Raw genomic sequence first — 13839 nt, 5'->3', positions numbered from 1 at the left:
AAGACACTCATAGTACAAAGATCTGCTGCTCCAAAGACACATGACCCCTATAGTACAAGAATTTACTGCTCCAGAGACGCAGGGACTTCCATAATACAAGTATCTTCTCCTCCAGAGACATAATACCCCCATAATACAAGGATCTGATCCTCCACAGACACAGGACCACCATAATACAAGGATCTGCTAGCCCAGAGACACTGGACCCCCATAATACAAGAACCTGGTCCTCCATACAAGGATCTGCTCCTCCAGAGACACAAAACCCTGAAAATACAAGGATCTGCTCATTCAAATACATAGGATCCCCCATAATACAAGCACCTGGCCTTCCAGAGACACTGGCCCCCCATAACACAAAGCTCTACTCCTCCAGAGACACAGTACCCTCATAATACAAGGATCTGCTTCACTAGGGACACTGAACCGCCATAATAAATGAATCTTCTCCAGAGACACAGAGACCCCCATAATACAAGGAACTGCTCCTCCAGAGACAAAGGACCACCATAATACAATGATCGGCTCCTCTAGGAACACTGGAACCCCATAATACAGAGATCTGTTTGTTTAGAGACACAGAACCCCATAATACAAGGATCTGCTCATCCAGAGACACAGGACCCCCATAATACAAGAATCTGTTCCTCCAGAGACCCATGGACCCCTTTAATTCAAAGATCTACTCCTCCAAAGATACAGGACCCCCCATAATACAAGTATCTGTTCATCCAAAGACAGCAGATCCGATTATACAAGGATCTGCCCCTCCAAAGACAAGGGCCCCTATAATACAGTCATCTGCTCCACCAGATATGCAGGGGCCCCTATAATACCAGGATCTGCTTCTCCAGAGATAGCTGGCCCCTATAATACAAGGATCTGCAGTCCATAAATACAAGACCCTCATAATACTAGGATCTGCTCCTCCAGAGACACAGGACCACCATAATACAAGGATCTGCTAGCCCAGAGACACTGTACTCCCATAATATAAAGATCTGCTTGTTCAGAAACACAGAACCCAATAATACAAGGTTCTGCTTCTTTAGAGACACAGGGATCCTTTAATACATTGATCTGCTCCTCCAGAGACACATGACCCCTATAGTACAAGGATCTGCTCCTTCAGATGCACATGACCCTCATAATACAAGTATCTGCTCCTCCAGAGACATAGAACCCTCATAACACAGGGGTCTACTCCTCCAGAGATACAGATACCTCCATAATACAAATATCTGCTCTTCCAGAAACACAGGACCACCATAATACAAGGATCTGCACCTCCAGAGATACAGGACCACCATTGTATAAGGATATGCTCCTTCAGAGACACAGGGACCCTTTAATACAAGGATCTGCTCCTCCAGAGACACAAGACATCCATAGTACAAGGGTCTGTTCCTCCAAAGACACAGGACCCCCAGAGTACAAGGATCTGCACCCTCAGAGACATATGATCCCCATAATACAAGGATCTGCTCCTCCAGAGGCACATGACCCCATAATACAAGGATCTGCCCCCCCAGAGACACAGAACTCCCATAGTACAAGTATCTGCTCTTCCAAACACACACAGGGACCTCCATAGTACAAGGATCTGCTGGTTCAGAGACACAGTACCCTCATAATACAAGGATCTGCTTCACTAGGAACACTGAACCGCCATAATACATGCATCTTCTCCAGAGACACAGAGACCCCCATAATACAAGGAACTGCTCCTCCAGAGACAAAGGACCACCATAATACAATGATCGGCTCCTCTAGGAACACTGGAACCCCATAATACAGAGATCTGATCGTTTAGAGACACAGAACCCCATAATACAAGGATCTGCTCCTCCAGAGACACAGGACCCCCATAATACAAGAATCTGTTCCTCCAGAGACCCATGGACCCCTTTATTCAAAGATCTACTCCTCCAAAGATACAGGACCCCCCATAATACAAGTATCTGTTCATCCAAAGACAGCAGATCCCGATTATACAAGGATCTGCCCCTCCAAAGACAAGGGCCCCTATAATACAGTCATCTGCTCCAGCAGATATGCAGGGGCCCCTATAATTCCAGGATATGCTTCTCCAGAGATAGCGGGCCCCTATAATACAAGGATCTGCAGTCCATAAATACAAAACCCTCATAATACTAGGATCTGCTCCTCCAGAGACACAAGACCACCATAATACAAGGATCTGCTATCCCAGAGACACTGTACTCCCATAATATAAAGATCTGCTTTTTCAGAAACACAGAACCCAATAATACAAGGTTCTGCTCCTTTAGAGACACAGGGATCCTTTAATACATTGATCTGCTCCTCCAGAGACACATGACCCCTATAGTACAAGGATCTGCTGCTTCAGATGCACATGACCCTCATAATACAAGTATCTGCTCCTCCAGAGACATAGAACCCTCATAACACAGGGGTCTACTCCTCCAGAGATACAGATACCTCCATAATACAAATATCTGCTCTTCCAGAAACACAGGACCACCATAATACAAGGATCTGCACCTCCAGAGATACAGGACCACCATTATATAAGGATCTGCTCCTTCAGAGACACAGGGACCCTTTAATACAAGGATCTGCTCCTCCAGAGACACAAGACATCCATAGTACAAGGGTCTGTTCCTCCAAAGACACAGGACCCCCAGAGTACAAGGATCTGCACCTTCAGAGACATATGATCCTCATAATACAAGGATCTGCTCCTCCAGAGGCACATGACCCCATAATACAAGGATCTGCCCCCCCAGAGACACAGAACTCCCATAGTACAAGGATCTGCTCTTCCAAACACACACACAGGGACCTCCATAGTACAAGGATCTGCTGGTTCAGAGACACAGGACCCACATAATACAAGGATCTGCTCCTTCAGAGACATAGAGCCCCATTATACAGGGATCTACTCCTCCAGAAATACAGATACCACCATAATACAAGGATTTGCTCTTCCAGAGACACAGGGACCTCCATAGTACAAGGATCTGTTCGTCCAGAGACACAGGACCCACATAATACAAGTATCTGCTCCTTAAGATCATCATAATACCAGGATCTGCTCCTCCAGAGGCACAGAGACCCTTTAATAGAGTGATCTGCTCTTCCAGAGAAAAAGACACCCATAGTACAAGGATCTGCTCCTCCAGAGACACCCCATAATACAGGGATCTGTTCTTCGAGAGACACAGAGACCCCCATAGTACAAGGATCTGCTTCTCCAGTGGCACAGGACCCACAAAATACAACACTCTCTTCCTCCAGGGACACAGGACCCCCATAATACTGGGATCTTCTCCTCCAGAGACACAGGACCCCATAATACGAGGCTCTGCTGCTCCAGAGACCCCCATAATACAGACATCTGCTCCTCCACAGACACAGGACCCACAAAATTCAACGCTCTCCTCCTCCACAGACACAGGACACCCATAATACAGGGATCATCCACCTCCAGAGACACAGTAACCCCATAATACAAGAAACTTTTCCTCCAGAGACACAGGACCCCCTTAATACAGCTTTTTTTTCCTAGAGACACACAGAGACCCCCATAATACAGGGATCTGCTCTCCCGAGACACAGGACTCCCATAATACATGAATCTGCTCTTGCAGACACAGGAACCTCCATAATACAAGGATCTGTTCCTGGAGAGACACAGAAACCCCCATAATACAGGGATCTGCTACTCCGTAGAGACCCCCATAATGCCAGAAGCTGCTTCGCCAGAGGCACAGGAACCCCATAACACAAGGATCTGTTGCTCCAGAGACACAGGACCCCCATAATATAAGGATCTGCTCCTCCAGAGACCCAGGGACTCCTTTAATACAAAGATCTACTCCTTCAAAGACATAGGACCCCGATAATACTAGTATCTTCTTCATCCAGAGACAGCGCATCCTGATAATACAAGGATCTGCTCCTCCAGAGACACAGCCCCCCCCCCCCCTAATTCAAGGATCTGCTCCTCCAGAGACACAGCCCCCCCCCCCCCCCCCCCTAATTCAAGGATCTGGTCCTCTGGAGACACAGGACCTCATAATACAGTCATCTGCTCCACCATAGATGCAGGGGGGGGGGCATAATACCAGGATCTGTTCCTCCAGATAGCAGACCCCTATAATACAAGGATCTGCTCTCCATAGATACAGAACCCCCATATATGGGGATTTGCTTTTCCAGAGACCCCCATACTACAAGGATCTTGTCCTCCAGAAACACAGGACCCCTATAATACAGGGATCTACTTCTCCAGAGACACAGGACCCCTATAATACAAGACTCTGCTTTTCCATAGACACAGGACCCCTATAATACAAGGCTCTGCTTTTCCATAGACATAGGTCCCCTATAATACAAGGCTCTGCTTTTCCATAGACATAGGTCCCCTATAATACAAGGCTCTGCTTTTCCATAGACACAGGACCCCTATAATACAAGGCTCTGCTTTTCCATAGACACAGGACCCCTATAATACAAGGCTCTGATTTTCCATAGACACAGGTCCCCTATAATACAAGGCTCTGCTTTTCCATAGACATAGGGCCCCCCATAGTACCAGGATCTGCTCCTCCAGAGAAATAGGGACTCCAATAATACACGGATTTTCTCCTCCAGAAGCTCAGGACCCCAATAACACAAGGATCTGCTCCTCCAGAGACACAGGACCCCTATAATACAAGGATCTACTCCTCCAGAGGCACAGGGACACCCTAATTCAAGGATATATTCCTCCAGAGACAGTGGACCCCTATAATTCAAGGATCGGCTCCTCCAGAGACACAGGGACCCCTATAGTACAAGGATCTGCTTCTCTAGAGACATAGGGACCCCTATAATACACGGCTCTGCCCCCAAGTCCTACACACAATCATTTGCAGACTTCCCCAGTGCAGCTGTTTGCAGTGATCACAGATATAGTTTCTATTGCTGCTACATAATATACAAGACTGGGTGCAGGTATTCAGCCCTTGGTGCCAGGCCAAAGAGCCCCATATAATATTATGCATGCCCTCCCCATAGCTAGGGTGCATGTATAAGACCCCCCCATCTCCTAAAAACAGTGCACCCCTCTTACCCTCTTTGCAGAGATGTTCTTCTTCATGCTGCTGCTCTCAGTGCCAGGCTGCGGGCAGGGTGTGAGGAGCTCCTGCAGAGAGTGGGTGTAATGCAGCCTGGCTCCTGGTATTGTGCAGATCAGACAGAGGATCTGGTTTCAGTGAGTGCAGCCAAGCCTCTCCAGCATCCAGAGCTGTCCCCAGCACACAGCCCCCTCTCTGCTCTGCTGTGCAGTAGCTCCATCTATGGAAGGCAGCTCTGATGTCACATCACATTACATGACAACACGTGAGAGAGTGAGGAGGCTTCCTCCTTTGTTTCTCATTTTAACCTCCTCCTGGAAGAGGAGTGGGGATTGTGTAATCCTGAGACCCCCTCATGCCTTCAGACTCTCAGTCATCCCCACCACTAGAAGAAACCTCCTCCCCAACCTGCTCCATGTAACCCTTCAGCATCCACGAATGCCATCGATCATAAGGACACGGTGACTACGAAACAAACGAGGGATAATTCCCGCCTGACAGACACACGACCCTGACCCTAGACAAAGAGCAGCAGATACAGTAGGGAGAAAGAATACCCCCAATAAACCTCAGGTTGAGGCTAGAAATATTCAGACTGTCCAAAATAACGTCAGCAATCGGCACTTTATTGTTTACATGTCAGATTAGTGTCAAATGCAATTGTTCTTCCTCAAGAATGGACCCCTTCATGGGTACGTGCAGATCCTCGAAAATGAATCCCTTCATAGGTACGTGCAGATACTCGAGAATGGACCCCTTCATAGGTACGTGCAGGTCCTCGAGAATAGACCCCTTCATAGGTACATACAGGTCCTCGGGAATGGACCCCTTCATAAGTATGTGCAGATCCTCTAGAATGGACCCCTTCAGAGGTACGTGCAGGTCCTTGAAAGTGGACCCCTTCATAGATACGTGCAGGTCCTCGAGAATGTACCCTTTCATAGGTACGTGCAGGTCCTCGAGAATAGACCCCTTCATAGGTACGTGCAGGTCCTCAGGAATTGACTCCTTCATAGGTACGAGCAGGTCCTTGAGAATGGACACTTTCATAGGTACGAGCAGGTCCTTGAGGATGGACACTTTCATAGGTACGAGCAGGTCCTTGAGGATGGACACCTTCATAGGTACATGCAGGTCCTCGAGAATGGACCCCTTCATAAGTACATGCAGGTCCACGAGAATGGACCCCTTCAGAGGTACATGTAGGTCCTCGAGAATGGACCCCTTTATAGATATATGCAGGTCCTCAAGAATGGACTCCTTCATAGGTACGAGCAGGTCCTCGAGAATGGACACCTTCATAGGTACGTGCAGGTCCTCGAGAATGGACGCTTTCATACGTATGTGCAGGTCCTGGAGAATGGACGCCTTCATAAGTACATGCAGGTCCTCGAGAATGGACACCTTCAAAGGTACATGCAGGTCCTTGAAAGTGGACCCCTTCATAGATACGTGCAGGTCCTCGAGAATGTACCCTTTCATAGGTACGTGCAGGTCCTCGAGAATAGACCCCTTCATAGGTACGAGCAGGTCCTTGAGAATGGACACTTTCATAGGTACGAGCAGGTCCTTGCGGATGGACACCTTCATAGGTACATGCAGGTCCTCGAGAATGTACCCTTTCATAGGTACGTGCAGGTCCTCGAGAATAGACCCCTTCATAGGTACATACAGGTCCTCAGGAATGGACCCCTTCATAGGTATGTGCAGATCCTCTAGAATGGACCCCTTCAGAGGTACGTGCAGGTCTTTGAAAGTGGACCCCTTCATAGATACGTGCAGGTCCTCGAGAATGTACCCTTTCATAGGTACGTGCAGGTCCTTGAGAATAGACCCCTTCATAGGTACATGCAGGTCCTTAGGAATTGACTCCTTCATAGGTACGAGCAGGTCCTTGAGAATGGACACTTTCATAGGTACGAGCAGGTCCTTGAGGATGGACACCTTCATAGGTACATGCAGGTCCTCGAGAATGGACCCCTTCATAAGTACATGCAGGTCCACGAGAATGGACCCCTTCAGAGGTACATGCAGGTCCTTGAGAATAGACCCCTTTATAGATATGTGCAGGTCCTCAAGAATGGACTCCTTCATAGGTACGAGCAGGTCCTCGACAATGGACACCTTCATAGGTACGTGCAGGTCCTCGAGAATGGACGCTTTCATAAGTATGTGCAGGTCCTCGAGAATGGACGCCTTCATAAGTACGTGCAGGTCCTCGAGAATGGACACCTTCAAAGGTACATGCAGGTCCTTGAAAATGGATCCGTTCAAAGGTATGTGCAGGTCCTCAAGAATGGACCCTTCCATCGGTACGTGTAGGTCCTTGAGAATGGACCCCTTCAAACATAAGAGCATGTCCTTCAGAATGGACTCCTTCAAAGGTACGTGCAGGTCCTTGAGAATGGATGCCTTCAAAGATAAATACAGGTCCGTGAAAATGGACCTCTTCATAGCTAAGTGCAGGTCCTCCAAAATAGATCCATTCATAGACATGTTCAGGTCCTCGAGAATGGACCCTATTAATCACTTCACCACATATTTGCTAATAAAAGTTGGCTACTGTTGGAAATATTTTCTGGAGTGCTGTCTAATTTTGGATTCTATCTATATAAAAAGATAAAGAGGCAGCATTCCAATAAACTGTGCAGAAGGAAAAGCAGACTTTAATTAGCCCATGTGGCGAAAATTCGCTTCACAGAACCTTTTTCAAGTAGTACATGAATGTTTTACAAGGGAATATATAGCTGTGCCAATCCAACATATCATCATCTCATTAGTGATGTTACATGAAAAATCATAAATATTATTAGTAAAGTGCATATATATATATATATACACTGCTCAAAAAATAAAGGGAACGCTTAAACAACAAAATATTACTCCCAAGTAAATCATCAAACTTCTGTGAAATCAAACTGTCTGTGGCACCCCAGGGGTCTGGTTTCCACAGTAACGGCAATGTTATGTCTGAGAGCAGGTGGGAGGTCTCTTGGTCAGGGATCCTGTGCATGCCACACCTCCTGCCCAGTCCTGGGAGGGGAAGAACTTCCCCTATATAAACCTAGGGCTGAGGCAGGGTTAGTGAGTAGAGAAGAAGTAGAGAAGAGAAGCAGATCTAGGAAAAGAACATCAGGAGCTCTGTGGGAGCAGTGCTATAAGGAGTCAGGGGCTGGCAGCTGCAGAGCTCGCCCTGACTGAGAAGCTATCACCGGACCCGGAGTCCGAGGCTGTGGGGACTAACTCCTATCCAGCAGCAGAAACCGACCGGCAGGGGATTTCAGGTCCTCTGGCCAAGAAACCCGAAGGCACGGTCACACGCGTGGGACCAGCACCGCCGTCGTGGAGCGGAAGCTACTAGAAGGCCCCGAGTCACCGGCCATACGGGTGAGCACCACACGGTACACTCAGGGACGTGGGCTACTTATACCCGCCTCTAGCAAGGTAGCCAGAAGAGTACAGTTAGTTTGGGAGGCCTACAACTCCGCCTGGCTAGGGGAGATCCCATCTGCTCAAGGACTGACCAGGCCCCAATCGCTAGCCAGTACTCCGGGAGGGTCTATCTTTGTCACCAGTAAAGACCCTGAGCTACACCGTACCGTCTCCGAGTGGTTCCTGCTACCCCCATCATCCACGTCGGCTGCCCTGAGGCCATACCCCTCCCGTTGGGGGTGATACTATCACGCTGCACAATCCTACCACCGGCCTCAGCGGTCTGCCCTGCAGCGGCAGCTCCTTCGCTGCATTCAACGGGTGGCGTAGTCGTACAACATCTACCACTAATACAGCGCCACTTAGTCTGACTCCCTGGGCACGGACCGGGTCACCGCCACGAGACTTCAACCCTCAACAGATCCGGCTCCGGGTAAGCTCCCGTGTGCGCAACGCTGCGCGACACAGGCCCAGGGGTGCGTCAACTTTTGGCGTAGTCGGCAGGATTTCGTGCCCGCAACCACCGGGTACTGCGTGCCTGAAAAAGACTGTTCAAACTTACCTGTGGTGAAGATTCCCGCCATCCGGCGCCATCTTCCGCTTCCTTCCCACCATCGGTGGAGTTTTCCCGCCATTCGGCGCCATCTTCGGCCTTCTTCCCGCCAGCCGTGGAGTTTTCCCGCCATTGGACGCCATCTTGAGGACGCCGCGCGGGAAGAAGAGGGGCGTGGACTCCGAAAGCGCGCGAGAAACTGAAGCCCCGCCTCACATCCGGACGTTGCGTAAGGTCCTGGAAGGAGCCCAGCAGACGCCGACGTCACAGGAGCGCGACGGAAGGTCCTCAACCCTGACGATCCACTGCGGAGCCGCGGCCTACGGAAGAGGATCATCGCAAGGTAGGCCACGGTCCACTAGGGGGGAGAAGGATGTCGGATACGGAGGAGAGCTTCACCGCTTCAACCCCCGCCAGCGCCACCGCTGTTGCAGTCATGCCTTTCACCATGCCCTATATCCCGGGGGCAGCCTGGCTACCCCAGTACTCAGGGGAGTCACATACCCTGCATGACTTTAGAGAAAAGCTGGATAGCCTCTTCCAGGTGTATCCCCTCACAGAAGAGCAAAAAGTGAGCATCCTGGTGGCCCAATTAAGCGGGGCAGCCCAAAGGGAGGTAAAGTCCTGGCCACCTGGGGGAAGGACTGTTGCGGGGATACTAACCCGGCTGAGGGACACCTTTGATACCCGCACCTCAGCCGAGATCAAGCTTAGATTCTACGGGTGCAAGCAGCGAGCACACGAGAGTATAAGGGACTATGCCCTGAACCTACAAGAGGCCCTGAGAGCCATTAAGCAGACCGACCCTGACGGCGTGGGAGACGAGGACAGGCTGTTGACTGAACAATTTATAGAGGGTTTATATTGCAATGCCCACCGAACCCAGTTGCGGGCAATGGCCTTACAGGACCCTCATCTGGGATTTGCACAGTTCAAGGACAGAGCCATCCGGGTGCTCCGAGAACCAGCACCAGGTGGCGTTGTGACCCACAGACGCCCCACTACCACTTACCACCAGGAGGCGGCGCCCTTGTCGGCAGGGCCTGTGGGAGCTGATGCGCAGGCTTTGAACAATGACCCGGCTCCAGACCTGCACCATCAGGTCCAAGAGCTAGCTAAAAGCGTTGCTGCGCTAACCCGAACTGTGCAGTCTTTACAGGTTTCCACTCCAGGGAAGATCCAGCTGGCATCCGGACCGGAGGACATCCCGTGGCGTCGACCAAGGAGGACCCCACCGGCCAGAGGAAGACCCAGCGACCGATACAACGAGGACGGACAACCCATCTGCCGCCGCTGCAATCAACCCGGACATATGGCAAGGTACTGTCCTTTAAACTGGCACAACCTGGGGTAGAGGGCCAACCCCCAGGAAAAAGATCATCAGGCCCATCGAACTGGCGCGACAGATATGTGGGAGGACGTCCAGTCTTGCCTGTGGTACTGGATGGCATCCCTATGAGTGCCCTATTGGACACTTCGGATGGAAGAAGCTGGAGTTCCTGCTGCGTGGGCGGTTCCACTGGGTAGGCATGAGGGGAACCATCGAGAGGTGGTGCAGAGACTGTGGCCCGTGCAACCTAAGAAGGAAGGACCGTGCCAGCCAGAAGACTCCCCTGCAGTCCATCGTCACCCGGCAGCCGTTGGAACTGGTAGCCTTGGATCATGTAAAACTGACCCCAAGCAGAAGTGGCTACGTCTACGCGTTAACCATTGTGGATCATTACTCCCGGTTCTTGGTTGTCGTCCCCGTTAAGGACTTAACGGCTCAAACAGCAGCTAGAGCCTTCCAGCAGCACTTCTGCCGTCCACACGGGTACCCGGACCAAGTGCTGACGGACCAGGGACCTGCCTTTGAAGCGGAGGTCTTCCAGGAATTCTGCAATCTGTATGGCTGCCGGAAGATAAGGACGATACCCTATCATCCGCAAACTAATGGACTTTGTGAGAAAATGAACCAGGTGGTAATGGATCTCCTGAAAACGTTGCCCCTGGAAGAACGCAGTCTGTGGCCTGAGAAGCTGCCCGATCTGGTGGACCTATACAACCACATCCCGGTAGGTTCCACCAACTGTACCCCGGCTTACCTAATGAGGGCGAGACCTGGTAAGTTACCTGTTGACCTGGAAATGGGAGTCCTGACACCCGAGGACACTTCACCAGAAGCAGACTGGGACACAGAGAGGCAGCAGCAGTACCGGAAAGTACAGGAGAGCGTGGAGCGAAGTCTCTGTCAGGCTAGGGAAAGACAAGAGAAAACTTACAACCAGTATGCTCCCGCTGTTCCCCTGGTACCCGGAGAGCAGGTCTTGAAGAGGAAAAGACGGCTCCACAAGTTGGACGACCAGTGGGAGAAGGACCCGTACACCGTACTGCCCTCAAGCCACGAGAACCCGAAAGTCTGTACCATCAGTAAAGACGGAGGGGAGACCATAGCCATTGTATCCCGGGATCACCTGAAGAAGTGTCCTGAACAGCTACGGAACCCTGAAGAGGAACAAGAAGACCATCGACCCGTAGAGGAAAGGGAAGATATGGTTAGTACTGTGCTCGGAGACTTCCCTCGGTCCTGGACTCAAGTCAATGGTGCAGTTGTGGTACCCATCCTCACGTTCCTCCAACCAGCATCCCAAGTGCCTACGGAGCAACAGGTAGAGCTGGAAGAGCAGCCGGTCCAGGAGGCAGAAGACTCCACACGAGCAGAACAGGAGGATCAACCCTCTGCTTATAGTGAGCCTGCCGTACCCCTAGTGAGCCAAAGAGCCGGTAGACAGCTGCCCAGTTTACCCTTGACAGCTCCTACACCCTGTAGTTCAGGGCTAGACAGTCAGCTCCGTAGGTCCACTAGGGCCACTAGAGGCCAGTTACCCGCACGTTGGAGGATTTGAAGTGTATAAATTGTTTTATTTGTGGTTACCTGTTTTTCTTGTTGCTTGTGTATAATTATGTGTTTCTAGTTATTTATAGGAGTCCTTGGTGGATTTACCGGGAATCCTTGTACATGGTTGGAGCGTAACCTAGGAATGGACTAAAGACTGTTAAGGACTCGGGGCAGGACAGACCCCTACCTGGTTACGTCTCCCTGTTTTGGTGAAATGGACACCTTGCTTTTCTTCAAAGACTGCACCCGGTTGTGGACACGCCGTAACCATCTTTATGTGTTTTTCTTATTGTATTATTATTGTTTATACCTTGTTATGTTTTTCTAAAAATATGTTTAGTCCCGGAGTACTAAATTTCACTAGGGGGGAATGTGGCACCCCAGGGGTCTGGTTTCCACAGTAACGGCAATGTTATGTCTGAGAGCAGGTGGGAGGTCTCTTGGTCAGGGATCCTGTGCATGCCACACCTCCTGCCCAGTCCTGGGAGGGGAAGAACTTCCCCTATATAAACCTAGGGCTGAGGCAGGGTTAGTGAGTAGAGAAGAAGTAGAGAAGAGAAGCAGATCTAGGAAAAGAACATCAGGAGCTCTGTGGGAGCAGTGCTATAAGGAGTCAGGGGCTGGCAGCTGCAGAGCTCGCTGTAACATACCTGGCGGCGTCCTTGCATGGTGGTCCATCTCCCACTGTGCAAGAGGGCGCACTTGATCTCCTGTCCAGAATGTCTCTCTGGCTTCCCTCCATGCTGTCTGTTTGTGTCTGTTTCTGCTGCTTAAGGGCGGCGCCCGATCACTTCCTGCCTTTTGTACCTGCTGTGGGTCACACCCCTTGTGCGTCCTCAGCCTATTGCTGTCTGTCACTTGGTATATAGCTCAGCAGCTCCCTTCTATCCCTGCCTGAGCATAGTGTTTCCTTCAGTGTGTGCTTGCACTCTGAAGGTGCCAGGTCCCGTCTCTTGTCTCCTGCTTTTTGTATCAGTTCCCGTGTCTGAACTGAGTCCTGTATGTCTCCTGCTTTGCGGTATCAGCTCCCGTGTCTGAACTGTGTCCTGTATGTCTCCTGCTTTGCGGTATCAGCTCCCGTGTCTGAACTGAGTCCTGTATGTCTCCTGCTTTGCGGTTTCAGCTCCCGTGTCTGAACTGAGTCCTGTATGTCTCCTGCTTTGCGGTATCAGCTCCCGTGTCTGAACTGTGTCCTTTTTGTGTTCTCTGGTCTGTCCTGTCTGAACACGCTCCTTGCCTGTTCATTCCGCCTTCTTGTGGCCGATTTCCTAGACCCGCTCCTGCGTCTGGTCTGTCCTGTCTGAACACGCTCCTTGCCTGTTCGTTCCGCCTCTCTGGGGGCCGTATTCCCAGACCCGCTCCTGTATCCCTCTGCAGTGTCGGTCTCCTCCGTACACTCAGTTCCAGTCTGAACTCTCTCCTGTCCTTTATCTGTTTTGCCTCTATGTCCGTTCCCTTCCTTTTTCTGCAGAGTCTGAACTCGTACCTAACTCCTGCTTGTTGTCTCTGCAAGTACTGTGTGAGTATCTGGCTCTGTCTTTCCCTTCCTGTCTGTTCCGTGTGAACAGAGCCCTGTCCTCCCTGCTCAGCCTTGTCTGCACTCTAGCTGTGCTTGCCTGTAACCCTCTGCCTGTATTGTTCCTGAGTCCCGGTGTGTACTGGGTCCTATCCCGCCTGTGTTCCTACCTGCTAGTGCCTCCCTGTCTGCACTCTAGCTGTGCTTGCCTTTACCCCCCTGCCTGCATACCCGCCTGCCTGCATACCAGTCGTGCCTGCCTATACCCACCAGTCTGTGTGCCAGCCTACCAGCCTGTTCCTGTATTCCCCTGTGTGGGTCAACAGCCGTGTCCGGGGTCTGTCCTGGAGTAGCA

General features: G+C 50.7%; 1 protein-coding gene across 1 annotated transcript in view; it reads right to left on the bottom strand.

Annotated features, from left to right (window-relative positions):
- PLEKHO1 (pleckstrin homology domain containing O1) overlaps positions 1-5440 on the bottom strand; it is a 38151-nt gene extending 32711 nt beyond the window's left edge. Inside the window, exon 1 of the mRNA XM_073639423.1 lies at positions 5102-5440. Within this exon, the coding sequence (XP_073495524.1) occupies positions 5102-5128 (27 nt within the window). The 5' untranslated portion in view covers positions 5129-5440. The remainder of the gene's footprint in view (positions 1-5101) is intronic.
- Positions 5441-13839: the final 8399 nt, after the last annotated feature.

This window comes from Phyllobates terribilis, unplaced genomic scaffold (genome assembly GCF_046119375.1).
Source record: "Phyllobates terribilis strain yellow unplaced genomic scaffold, ASM4611937v1 Scaffold_7__3_contigs__length_470593459, whole genome shotgun sequence".
NCBI lineage: Eukaryota > Metazoa > Chordata > Amphibia > Anura > Dendrobatidae > Phyllobates > Phyllobates terribilis.
This window is presented reverse-complemented; position numbering and strand designations above follow the sequence as displayed.